We start from the raw sequence: 14,337 nt of genomic DNA, 5'->3' as shown, positions 1-14,337 counted from the left end.
TAGAGCTATACAGTACATTACTGCCAAGCTAACCGAGCTCCACTCAACATGGGAGCCGTTTGGAAAAGGAAAGTGGCTTTGAGCTGAGTGGATGCTGCCAAGAGGGACTCTGCATTAAATCAGTGTATGGAGTCTCCCGAGGGACATATTGAACGGTAGAGACTGGGCTGAAAAGCATCATGAGAGAGAGAGAGAGAGAGAGACACTGCAGTCAGACACAAAACACCTCCACGTCATTTCATACACAAAACATGGAGACTTCAACATCAGTCCCTCCAATGTCACACTCTCACTCAACATCTGATCAAACACAATAAAGAACGGGCCACCGATAGAGGCTGTTCATTTTTACCTTTAATGCCATAAAATAGACTCCTGGAAGAGTAAAATGGCAGCACAGCTGACAAACTGCAGCAGGCCCTGAGGAAACATTGGACATCAGCCAAAATAAAGGTGGTTTATTTGACCCAACGGCTGTGTTTGGATCTGGGTCATCAGCAGCAGTAATCAGACCTTCTTCCTTATAATGAACTCTTTTTCTGCAGTTTCTCAAAGCGACTAAATCACGACTGTATCAAGATTGTGCTAATATACCAAAGAAAAAATCATATTGCCATTATTTGACAGATATTGCCATATGAGTCACAATTTCCATGGCAATGATAATTTTTTCATTTCATTTTTGCTGAAAAAAACCTTAAAAATATGATGTGATTATTTTCTGAGGTGTCTGGAGAACATGACCAGAGCAATATCTGTCCAATCACGACGGTATGATGTGACACAGTTTTCATTTTTATCACCATTGTATATTTAAAATATTACATAAGCCTGTGTGCTCATGCCACTAATCTGCTGCATCCACAACATGACTGATGGTGACAAACTCTCTACAAACATCTGGTTTTCCAAGAAAAAGTCTAAATGAGAAAATCAATTGGCTGATCTTGTTCTCCACACAGCAAACATGATTTTCATGGATTACATTGATCCTCTTACTCTACTGCAGAAACAAAAGAAGCACCAATCACCCCATTTGTGTGTTGTGCGCTCTGCTGTACAGGGTTTATAATGGACAGAATGTTACGGCCTTCTGTCTCTTTCAAAAATGCTTTAAATCCAATATTGAGACAATTTATCTTGGACAACATTGTTAAGAACCATTGTTTGCTTTCCATCCATGAACAGAAAACATCTATTCCAACTGCCCTCACATGACACATCATGGAATCACACATCGACGCACCAGGACCAGGGGAAACTATGTCAAAAACTAGAAAAAGAAGAAAAACGAAATGAAAGGCGAGCATTGAAAACAAAAACTATGATGAAACATATGTATCCTGCATAGTGACATTTATAAAAGGTAAACTAATGTGACTGAACAGGGTCAAACAATGTAGATGTGAAAAGGACAGAAACTAAAACTACCAATAAAACACTGTGTAATTTCTCCTTTCAAAGTCAGAGACAATCCTTATCTACAGATAGAGAACATGCACGCACACACATGCACACACACACACACACACACACACACACACACACACACACACACGCACGCACACACGCGCACACACATATATATTATTATATATTATCGCTACATTTCTACCTTCCATTTTCTAGTCCTGACCTTTACTTTTTATCCGAGGAAATTGTTCTTTGTGATGTGAAACTTTTCTCCACTTCATGCTCATTGACAGCGGATGACTTTCAGCAAAGGTCTGTGAGGCTTTGAGTTGGCATTTGACAAAGCCTCGAACACAGACGGCACAACCCACCGAGCATAACATATCCAAAGACGTCAATTCAGCCTCTTTGTCCAACATTCAGAAGACATCCGCTGAGAAGTGGGAAGGAAAGATTCTGTGACGTTATTTCAATTTCATTTATAGACCTTCAAAAGACAGCTACACATTTTCATGACGTCTTTCTTGTCCTCCCCTCACATGTTGACCTATTGTACCCCAATTTTACTGCACACAGCAACAGTATAGATACAGAAAATGTAGTCTGAAACATTCATATGTCTAAATGTAGCATGGAAATCTGTCAATACATGTGTTTGTACGCACGCACCTCTGTGCTCCACTGTGGGTTGACTGTGTTGCAGACCACTCCGGAGCGTTTCTCCTGGCCGTGGTGAGGCAGCGAGGGGAAGATGCTGTGTTTTCCAGGCTGGATGGAGAGCTTCAGGTACGGGTCGGGATTGAAGAACATCCCCTTCTTCAAACCAACTGCCTGGAGGTCTGACAGAGGGGGACACGGAAGCAATGAAGGAGCAGGGAAGGACACAGACATGTTTGTCCAAACTCTTCAAAAGTGAAAACAACACATTTCAGTATATCGTTTGTCACTTAAGGCTAACATTCTGTACTTTTACTTGTTGCTACATTTGAAGTTGCATCAGTTACAGAGAACAAGTTCCATATTAAAAGTCCAGATAAACTGTGAGGATGGTGCAGAAGAGTCTGCAGCTGCAGCAGAGGAGCTGGTGGTGTGTCTGCAGCCGCAGGAGGGCTGAGCTCCAGAGAGGAGACAGAAGATACATGTTGAGTGTGAACCATCCCATGCAATTCAATAATTACATCATCATGGGGTATGTGATGGTTAGCATTATTACCTCAACATAGTAAGAGAAAGGTTGCATCTACCTAAATGAATCACTGATTTAATGCACCACCTGGCGAGCACACTAAGTGACACAAATCAAACACACCCACGTTGTTGTGGTGCATGCTGAGTCTGGCTAAATGCTAACAGGCTAATGGTGGATCCTCCAGCTGTGACAGTGGTTATAGTGGGACAGAGGGGCTCACAGTGTCAGGATTTACATGCTTTTAGAGTGACAACAGTAAAAGGAAAGACATTGACAGAGAGAGCTGTAGGACTAGTAGACTACTACTAGGACTAGGCGGGTCCGATGAGGACAGTGTGTTGAGTGTAGCAGCAAACTAACACAGGGATGGATGGAAAGAAGAAGGCAGATGCTCTTACCTGACAGGGAAAAGTTAATGAGTCTCCTGTTGCCCAGTCCATGGTTGACTTCAGGACTAACCACTGGCTTTAAGACCTGCAGACACAGACAGACACGAGGAGTTAAGAACTGTCTTCAAATGAAACAAACATGAAAACACGCTCAGTCCTTCCTTCTTTTCTACACCGCCGTCTTCCTTCCGTTGCTGTAAGATGAAACTTTAATGATGCCCAGGAGGAAAGTGGGTCACTGCAGCCAAATAATGGTATACAAGCAACACATAAAAGACTTCTAGTCAAGAGAGAATAGAGAAAGATCCAAGTGAAAACTCAACAGCAAAAACAAACGTCAATTAAATACACTGTGACTACATTTATGATTGATTAAAGGGTAAAACACTGACAGTTGACTGATCTTAGAGATACTGAGACATGATTTCATATACATGTATGTTTGAGTCAGGGACAAAACATCCAATCTCATTTCAACAGCCTTTTTAAAGCTCCACTTTCAGTCAGCCTGACAGCATCCTGCGATCAATACGCTGTCTTCATTATCCTGACATTGATTCTGCAGCCCGGAAGAGGGGGAGCATGTGGGGTGGAGGGAGATGGAAATACTGCTGTCATGTGTCAGCTCCACCATGCAGTGGAAATATTTAGCTTGATGTCCCTTACATACTGAACCCAGTCGCATACGACCAGGCAGAAAAAACAGACATGGTGGCAAATCTCTTAGAGGATAAACATTGAATTATTACAGTCATAATCCTCAGTCTCGCACATTATGGATTCTTCCCTCTGGACTTCTTTTCACCTCTGTGATAAGTACACACCTTATCAACGCAAACAAGACCTTGTGTTTTCTTGGAGCTTTAGCAGTCTTAAGTCAATGAATATTTATACATGTTCTTAGGATGGTGTTAAAGAAAGTGGCTTCAGATAACTCATTTAATTTTCTTCCTGAATTATCCGGAACAAGAGTCTCCAGTCATGCTAACAGCTCCTTAACACTCTATTACCACAGCTGTCTTTGAGTGAGATGTCAGTGTGCTAACATGCTAACAGTGACAATGCTAACATGCTGGTACTAAGCAGGTCTAATGTTGTCCATGTTCATAACCATCTGTGTTCAGCATACTAACATTTGCTAATTAGCACTGAACACAAAGTACAGCAGAGGCTGATAGGAATGATATTAATTATGCAGGTGATCGGCCATAAATCAAAGTATTCAATAAACTGAAATATTCACCTGCTGGTGTGAGAGAAAAAGTCAAATGAACCTTCGTGGATATCTTGTCATGAAACAAAATGCTAGTATTCATACCAAAGATCACCAGAATCTAGCCTGGCTTCTGATGAAATACTCTGTTGCAACCAATCACCAGAATAAATGTTGGTTATATACATTTCTGCAAACCACAGATATAGTGAAAGTTTACATTTCTTTATAATGCAACATTATGTTTCTTGAGCTTCAATTTGATGTTGTGACAGTGCTGTGCTGATGGTTTAGCTAGGTTTACCCACAAAAACAACTTTGTTTGGGACACAAACATGATGTTGTGTGGGTGGAGATTAGAGGCCGACCAGGATTGACTGGATTTAACCCTAACCCTAACCCTGGCACCGGAGCAAATCCTGATATTAAGAATTCAGATTTATTTATATATAATATATACTGTATATGTACAGAATATATACAAAGAGACAGTCTTTGCAAATAAAGATATGTAACTGAGGCAGGATATTTTATAGTTTAAATGTTGTTGTACATATTGATACATCCTCACCCAGGTTAAAACTAGACAAAAATGATACATGTGACACAGGCCTTCATTTCTATTGAAAAGAAGATTTAGAGTTAGATGTCTTTTTTATTTTCATAGTGAATCATCTTGGACCCATTGATAATTCTGTTAACTACCGATGTCAAGCAGTATGACACAGGAAGTCAGGCAGCTAAATGCAGCCAGTAAAAGAACATGTAAACAGGCAGTGTGTCACAGTTTTCAGAAATGCTGCAGTATTTCCTTCTAACGCTCCACATGAGCTCTGAATGCTTATGCAACTGGCTGGGAAGAAAAAAATGATCTGGTGGTGGAAACAACAAGATAAAGGGATAAAGGAAGTGACAGATGTTTGGACCAATTCATTTTAATGAGATGCTAATCTGCCTTGCTGAGTATCGTCAGAGAGGAAAGTGCCTGCGTGGGTCTCCTCAATGATTCTAATCTCACAGATAAACCAAATGACAACTTCACGCATCTGCAACACACTTTATATAATCTTCCAATCCTACTGCAGGAAGTAGAGACAGACACTTTTAAAATATAGAAGGAACTGTATGTACAATTCATGAGCATCCTTCAAGGCTTGCAAGAATCTTAAATGATGTAAGAGGAGAGGGATTTTACACAATAAAGCACCCCACCCCCCACCACGACGAGCCTGAGAGAGACAGCTTACATGTACAAAGTGGATCCACATCTGATTACAGGTCAGATACACCGAGGCCTCCACCTCTGTGTGAGTGGGTATAAGATATTTCAATACATGTCAGTGCCTCTCAAGACTGAGAGGCTGAGTGATCTAACTGAGTTAGAGTGGTGGACAGAGATACAGGGTAGCGTAGAGGAGGTTATGTCACACTCAGCTCAGTGTTAAGAGGAGGTCTGTCGGGGTGCTTTGTCAAATGTCTTAATTTAATATCCATCAGTCAGCAGCAGTCATGGACCAGGTGCTGTACGTCAGTGGAGATAACCATGGGGTAGTCTGGGACATGGAGTATTTATCATCTAGAATCTTAAATAAACTATCATTAGAATTTACTTTCTAGTCATATTTTATGAATCCTCTGAGTCATCACCACAGGATAACACATGAAACAAAAGTCATCACATGAAGGGGAATGACGAGAACAGGAGTCGGGATGATAAATGTATTGGGCTAATGATGGGAACTTTGTATCATCAGCTTTAATTAATTATAAATAGAACAGATAATATGAAGCTAAACTGCTTTCATTTAATTAACAAGCAACACATCCTCATACTTAAATGTCAACAGGGTGATTGCCAGTGACTCCCAAAACAGCATCTGTCACTGTTCCTGAAAAAACATGATGGTTGCAGCGTAACAGTGCCAGGCGTGCTGTCCCTTCTTCGTATGTGCGCAGTTTGTTTGGGTTTACGCAAGAAACTACTTGAAGAGGGTTAATAAGGAATGCATTTTGGGTTAAAATAACTACAGTGCTCATGGCATAGCTTAACATGATTACATGTACGTACCGGATTAACTTGATTATGTTACAAAGTTAAAAGAACTCACTGTTGACTTCTGGTTTCACACTGGACACCAACAGTGGTCTCCTGGGTGAGATCCTGTGTTTGTTTTACCCAACCATCCACCTTAACTTCCTTCCTTTGGAAACTTTGCGGTCTTTATACAACTTCTCCTCACTTCCTCTTTTGCTGCCATAATAACTACTACAGCCACTAGAGGTCACTGCCTATCAATGAACATAACTATGGGTTGTAATAAGCTGCTCGTATAGTCGACATAATTGGTTGTTTTTCTGATGAGGACGGGCTGTGACAAGCCCAGCATCTACACACTTGTTTTAGGCAAGGACAACACGATGGCAATTTACACATGTTCAGCGAGGGTTCAGAGACAAGAAAAAAAAAGGTTTTAACACAACAAATCTTATTAGAGCCATGGATTATCAATCATCCACCTTTGCTCAGGTGTGTATAAACTACAGGTTAGGAACTTCTTTTTAAAACACAAAAATGCAAAATTATCAATAATCTTATGGATATCGACCTAAACATGAGTTTTTTTGCTTAAATGAAAACAAAATACACTGCTCGGTACAAATCACACACTCACACATATTTGGTTGGACCGCCTTTAGTTTTGATTACGGTACACATTCGCCGTGGCATCATTTTGATAAACTTATGCAACGTCACAACATTTATTTCCATCCAGAGTTGCATTCATTTTTCACCAAGATTATGTATTGATGATGGGAGAGTTGGGTCACTGCGGAAAGTCTTCCCCAACACATCCCAAAGAATCTCAATGGGGTTAAGGTCTGGACTCTGTGGTGGCCAATCCATGTGTGAAAATGACGCCTCATGATCCCTGAACCACTCTTTCACAGTTTGAGCCCTGTCTTGAAATATGTCCGTGCCATCAGAGCAGAAAAATCCATTGATGGAAAAACCTGGTCATTCAGTATATTCAGGTAGTCAGCTGCCCTTTTTGGGCAAATAACGTTGCAGAACCTAGACCTGACCAACTGAATCAACCCCAGATCATAACACTGCCCCACAGGCTTGTACGGTAGGCACTAGGCATTATGGGTCCATCACTTCACCTGCTTCTCTCCTTACCCTGCTGAGCCCATCACTCTGGAACAGTGTAAACTGGACTCATCAGACCACATGACTTTTTTCCATCGCTCCAGAGTCCAATCTTTATGCTCAAGAGCAAACTAAAGCCTTTTTCTCTGATTAGCCTCACTGATAAGTGGTTTTCTTCAGGCTACACAGCTGTTTAGTCCCAATCCCTTGACTTTTCTTGACGTGTGTTAAAATGCTCTTACTTTCACTATTAAACATAGCCGTGAGTTCTACTGTTGAGTTTTTACCATTTGATTTCACCAAACATTTAAGTGATCTCAAGTTCACAATGAAATGTACTGCCATTTACTATTTACCATTATTTATCTATGAAGGTGATGGTAAGCAGCAGTTTATCTATCAGTCCAGCACTCTGCACAACATGTCAGTCTCTATTGCCTGACATTTAATGACCCCAAGTTCTCTGTAAAAGCCAAACCTGGGAACCTCATTCATGACCAGTTCAGTCACTGCACCTGCTGACTCCCGCTCTGTATTTAACACACAATGACTGATATGGACATTCTCACCTCACTCTAGTAGAGACACAGCTAGAAATTTGGCATGAAGTTGAACTGCTCATTTATTGTTTAATCTGGTCTTTTTATCAATTCATCTATATTTGCAAGGAGATCTATCAGAATGATCAAGTTAAGTAGATACTACCAAATAATGCACCAGTTTGTCATAAAGGTAACATTATATTTTCAAAGCAATTATCAACAATGTGTTTAATCATGTGGCAAGTTGAGACGTCACCAGTCAACAGATTCAGTGTAAACCTGATTACCTATTCAATCCGTCTGTCTGCTGGAAAACAACAGAAAACACAGATGGCTGAACGAGTTATTACACGAGTGTGTAAGGAGAGAGAAAGGCGATGACTGAATGAATATCTACATTTACCCAGGCTATCCAGCTGAGCCTCGTCCTCCTGCCGCTCCTTCTCTCAGGATGACTGGGAGACAACAGTCCAAGCTGGAAACACATGCCGTCCATCACACACAAACAAAAACGCTGTGTCTTCTCTGTCTGCAGCGTCTGAGCTACAGAAAACAGCAGGCGAAGTAGACAAATCTCCCTGTACTGCGTTCCTGTCTGTCCATCTCCGTTAGTCTCCTTCGATCTCTCTTTGTTGGGTCTGCCTCCCGCAGTTTGACCTGATGCTCTCCACCCCTCACATCCATAAACCTGAATGACTTACCTGGAGTGGACTCTCTTCTGCTATCTCTACTCCTCCCTCTCTCCCTTCCTAATGCCAGTTATTTTTATTCCTTTGTCCTCAGGAAGCAAGTACAGATCAAGTTCTGGGCCCATCAGCATTTCCAGGGGCCCACAGCAGCAGAATGGGAAGGCAAACACTGAAATACAATCGCTCAGCTGGACACCCTCCTCATAACTGTCTGACTGAAAGAGGCTTCAGAAGGGCAATGACAACACTGATATGCTGATATGTAACTCTGCTCAAAAACATTTTCATCTCAAGAGTTCCACATCGTAATTGTTCATGTGAACGCACTGGGAACCCTGCTTACCGAATGGCCAGCATGGGAGGGTTACGGACAGAGGTTTGGGTTTGACTGGTTTGGACATCAGAGTTATGAAAGAGTCAGATGACACTGGACACACAGCCTCAAGGCCAGGCACAAGCCACCAGGGTATACCTCTGATACATTTAAAGATCTAATATGGAACATTTCTGCATAGAAATGTCTAAAATACGAGCAGACCTTAAAAATCCTTAAAATCCCTCAAAGCGTTCTTGAGATATCGCATTCACGAGAATGGCCCAGATGGACTGACGGACACCCCAAACACATACTGCTAAAAAATAATATAAATCATTTTTAAAATAATAAAAAGTAGTCTGTATGCCTTCAGAGGAAGCTGCATGTAATGTTTCCTTATGTCTGATGTCACTCAGTGGCTAAGTTGCATTGTGGGTAATGTAGGCACCAGGCTTTGAAAAGCAGTCCGCTGTTCTATGATTGCACAAAAACAAACGACACAGCCTTCTTCCTTTTAAAAACCTGAAGCCTACATTACCCACAATGCAACTGAGACACTGAGTGGCATCACTGGAGGCAGTTTATCAGATTACATGCAGCTTCCTCTGGAGCCACTAAAGGCTTTTCACATATGCAGCAGTAATCCCCAACACCTGTAAACACACTTTAATGTGTAAAATTGGTGGAGTTACCCTTTAAGTGTTCCAGATTGTTTTATGCTGCACTCAACATGACCAAAAGCTACATTGTTATATCTTGTTTTCTCTTGAGGATTAAACACTCGCTAAAGGTAGGTAAAAAAAGCTAAAGGTTTTTAAAAATAGAACAGAAAACATCAGTGTCAACAGGCTGTCAAAGCTGCAATTTGATTTTATCTTATTTTTTGGTTATTATGGGTTGTATGTTATATGTCAAATTATCAGAGGTGCAATTTTTATTGACAGGCACTGCATGAACACTACTACAGTACATCACATTACCTGTGGGAATTCCTGACCTCAATAGTGATCAACGTCAGCAGCCACAATTTTAATTTCATGTAAAAGGTTCTTAATGTCACTTGTGGTGGTGCTTACTGTCTCCACACATCGACTCTAATTATCGAGGTACAGTTCAGCCAAAGCCCTAAAGGTCAATTCAAAATTAACTGATGGCAACCTTCATGTTTCTTGACAAGTGAGAAAACATTTACATCTGTGTGATGTAACTGTAATACTATAGTTACTAGGGGTGTGACAAATATTAAAACATGATATTTCTCGTCGAGGTGGAGAGCACGTGTGGCAGCATTCTGGGTACCCAAGTCAAAAGCATACAAACACGAAATAGTGCCGTACACTGTGGCTAACACGAGCACTGTGCAAAGACACCTACACAACCACCACAGCTCTCTACTAAAATCAACCGCGCCAGACAACACTGACAAATGCCTGGGAAATGGTAGACTCGCCCACTTTTTGAATCCCACACAGGGGCAAACAGAGCCAAAGTTTTACAAGCAGCTGTCACTGACCGAGAGCTTACAAGGCCAAACCATGGCATCGTTATTGTGACTGACAATACACGTAATAGCCTAGAATATCTTGTAGTTGTAGCCAGCTCTCAGCTCTGTGTCATGCTTGAAGAGAAATTTGGTCAGTCTCTGTTTGCACTGTTTGAGAGAGTCGTAGTATTTTTGTGTTTTATACTGTTTTTAGTTTTTCCTTTCAATTTGTGGAAAGGAGTTCAGTTAGAAGGTCACAAACAGCTTCAATTAGCAGTTAGAAGCTCACACATAGTTCATGCAGTTACAGGTCTGAAGAGACTCATGAGAAATCATACAGGAGAAGCCAGTCAGCTGAGTTTGTAGCAAAACCTTTTACAGTGCTTACATATTGTTTGTGTCTTTTACTGCATATGATAATTCATACTCAGTCAGAAAGTAGAACTGAAGTGACATTCATTACAAGATGATTACTAGTTAAAACATTTCACAAAGGACCTGCATTGTTTTGCATTTTGTTAAAATCTCGTCTCATCTCTTCTCGTTCTGTATCGTCACACCCCTAGTAGTTACCCATTCCTGGAAATATATGTTAAATTATCCTAAAACGCTGATGCCAGTTATACCCAAAGCAAATTGAAAGCTGTTCTTGAATTTGGAGCACCGGCGCAGCTTTGGGCTTTTGAAACGTTACACTCTGAAGTCTGGCACTGAGCTATAGAAGTTTGAACACAGAAATAAAAGGGTTTTATTCTTGTCTTTTTTATGCAAAAATATGACTGAAGATGACCTATTAACTGAAAAACATGATGGGACCACATTATATAGCCTTACAGGGTCCAAGTTCTAATTTGATAACAATATCAATGAACACTTTACACATGTTTATCTAAGGAAATATGCATGGTCCTGGCAACAAAGGCAATTTTGTGACCCCAAATAAATACCCATGCTTGAGAGTAACAGAAGCTAAAACACATTGGCATTCTTTAATTACCCGCTTTACACAAACTTTGTGCATATAAAGTAGTCAGAGTTAAGGCCTTAGACAACCCAATAGAATTATATATTGCTGTTTTTGAAATTTCAATGGTTACGCAATGTGTCAATCATCCAGTGACTGGATTGTGAGTGGCTCAGGAAGAGAGAGCTGCTCTCCTTTCTACTCAGCCAGAAATATGGCTGAAACTCAATGGATACACAGGGTGACAAAGCAAAATACTGGCAGATTCGGACAGATATCAACATACACGATCGCAGTTCTTCACTGTTTATGGATGTAACATTGTGTTTTACCGGACTAGATCGAGTGGACCTTTGGGAATGTAACAAGACTGTTTTTGTCAGAGGTTTATGGACCAGTGGAAGACCAAGACCCATTTGTGCTGCATCGATGTCACAGCTGATTCTCTGGGTTTGGGGTGTGTGGTGTGTGTGTAGGACTGGAGTGATGTGTTAGCTGGGGCAGATCACTGAAGTCACGCTCACCTCAACTCACCAGCATCAGCAGTCACAATGTCATTATCTTATTGATGCATCATAAATTCGGCTACCAGCTGACCAGTATCATCCAATCACATTCATGTAAGTGTTATAGGCAGCCTTTACAACCTGTCAGCTCATTATTACTGTGCTGATTCTCTAATGCCAACACTGATTGCTCCCTCTCCTCTTCACCATCCCCACCTCCTCTTTCTGTGACTGAAGCTGGAGCATTGTTATCTTTCTGAGCTCTGTGTTCATGTGAATTTTTGTATCTGACACTGTATCCTCAGGGATTAGCTCTCGGCTCAATCCTCCTCGCTGCTCAGATTCTTTGAAAGCTCCCTCAGAGAGCAGAGAGTCTTTTTCTACCAATTCCAACTGTATAACTATTTGCAACTCCTACTGAGAGGTACTCTGTGTCTTCTCATCAGAGGTGTAGCTGCAGCATACCTACTTGAAAAATAGCTATTACAAATGACAAAGTATCCTCACCACGAAGGAGTGCCCAATGAAGCCCAAAAATGCCAGAGAGGTGCATATGTCGACATAAAGCTGTGAGGTGTGGTGACACTCACCGGTGCAGAGCCCTTCTTGATGGTCACGCTGGGTGTGGTCGCCCTCAGTGCTCCGGTGACACCGTGATAGTACCTGAAGCAGACCTGTGTCTCAGCTGAGAGAGAGAGAGAGAGAGAGAGAGAGAGAAAATCAAAGACTTACTTTACTTTCACCTCCATGATTGATGGTGTTGATTTTATTTCCCAACAAGATACTGAAAGTTTTTTTTTTTGTTTAACTCTTATTTTACGTCACATTTATTTACATTCAGAATGGTTTTGCAGCAGTGACTTCCTGCTTGTTATCCCATGGAATAGACAGCAGCCATATTGACATGAAATAGAAGGTAAACACAGGTTTAATCAATGACAATTAATGAAGGCTCCGTTCCATTTAGTGTATCGGAGACTTTTGTAGTGAGCCAACATGCACAATAACAACACCTTGACTCTGTTTGACCTGAATGGAACAGTTGGTTCCAGAAAAAATTAGGTTGTCGAAATTTGTTATTGCCTGAGCTGTGATTTAAATGTAGACAAAACATTTATCTGGACCTTTATTCCTGTTATAAATTTAATTAAAATGTATTATTAATTATGTACTGGTGCACCTAAATTAAAAAATTATAATTTCTGGGTCTTTTGGTGAATAGGGAAAGTAGAGATAAAAAAGCAGAAGGCTTGGGGGTCACGAGGAGATTAAGGTCATCCGAAAGCTCCATGTTTTCCTGCATGTTTGGCCAGAAGAGGGGGAACACACAGCAGCACTGCACCTAATTGACTGAATGAACACAAGTGTGCCTGGAGTCTAAAAGAGAAAGGGGCAAAAATATTGTCACTTCTGTTTGAACAGCCTTAAATGTTTTGTTAACACTCACATGATGAAAACAATTAAAGTCTTTAGTTTAAGTACCCTTTAAATGAGAACAGGGATCCTATTACCTGCTGATGACAAAGTGAAATAAATTAAATGTACAACAGTGAGAACAGTTTGTGCGAGTCATAACTGCAGTTTGGTTCACTGCTTCTGGTCATTAAAGATAATAATCGTAACAGCTTCAGCACCGGGCAACCCTGTCTCGTCTAAATTACCTGCACTTATTACTTGGACTATGTTGGGAGTGAATAAAGCTCTACTGTACATTTATGAACTGCACTAAAGTGGTCAGGTGAATGGTGGGCGGTCCAGAGTTGTCAAATTCCGTCTGCGGTTATGTTCAGACAACAACAGCACTTTGGTTCGGAAAGGAAAGAAAACTTCTGTCTACTGGAGGGCCTTAAACTGAACTCATTTGAATGTTGTTTCAATCTGATCTCATGCATATGAACAGGGAGAGGCATTTGTATTATATTATATCATATCAATAGTTTAGTTGTTTGAGGGAAGAATGAATACTTGGAAGAGTTTAACATCACAGTTCTGGTCTTATAAAGTCTAAAGCTTCTGATATATAGAGGCTGGAGGATGGCTTTCCACCGATGAATGTGTTCTGTTTCACTTGCCACGTGCCATGTCTCTCTCACTCATACATACAGCTGCGTGTGTCCCTAAACGCAGCCGCCTTCTTCCTGTCCTGTTCCTGACTTTGATTCAGTTTATATCCAGTTTGAATGAAGTGTGTTTTATGATGAGTTAACGAGGCGATTGAGCTCTTAAATAACTTGAGTTCGGACGGTGTATTTTTCTGTTTAGTATGGACAATATAAAAATATTTCTTTTCTTGACATTTTCTTGAGTTTATTTTTGTTTTACATCTGGGCTGGGGCTAGCCGGTTAGCATGCTAACTTCTGTAGACATCTCTGTAACACAATACATAGACGTCTTTGGCAGAAAGTCAACACTGTTATTTCTAAATGTTTGTATGACGTATTGCCCCTTTAAACAGAGACAATTTCATGTTTACTTCTCTTG

General features: G+C 40.8%; 1 protein-coding gene across 1 annotated transcript in view; it reads right to left on the bottom strand.

The window, feature by feature from the left end:
• The window catches only part of LOC141014613 (E3 ubiquitin-protein ligase HECW1-like), a 53,990-nt gene that overhangs the window by 32,808 nt on the left and 6,845 nt on the right, over positions 1 to 14,337 (bottom strand). The window contains exons 4-6 of the mRNA XM_073488473.1: positions 12,446 to 12,540; positions 3,001 to 3,076; positions 2,083 to 2,252 (exon numbers count right to left, since the gene is read on the bottom strand). Coding sequence (XP_073344574.1) covers positions 2,083 to 2,252; positions 3,001 to 3,076; positions 12,446 to 12,540 — 341 coding nt within the window. The remainder of the gene's footprint in view (positions 1 to 2,082; positions 2,253 to 3,000; positions 3,077 to 12,445; positions 12,541 to 14,337) is intronic.

This window comes from Pagrus major, chromosome 19, assembly GCF_040436345.1.
Source record: "Pagrus major chromosome 19, Pma_NU_1.0".
Taxonomy (NCBI): domain Eukaryota; kingdom Metazoa; phylum Chordata; class Actinopteri; order Spariformes; family Sparidae; genus Pagrus; species Pagrus major.
Note: the sequence above shows the minus strand (reverse complement) of the source record. Positions and strands in the feature narration are given on the sequence as shown.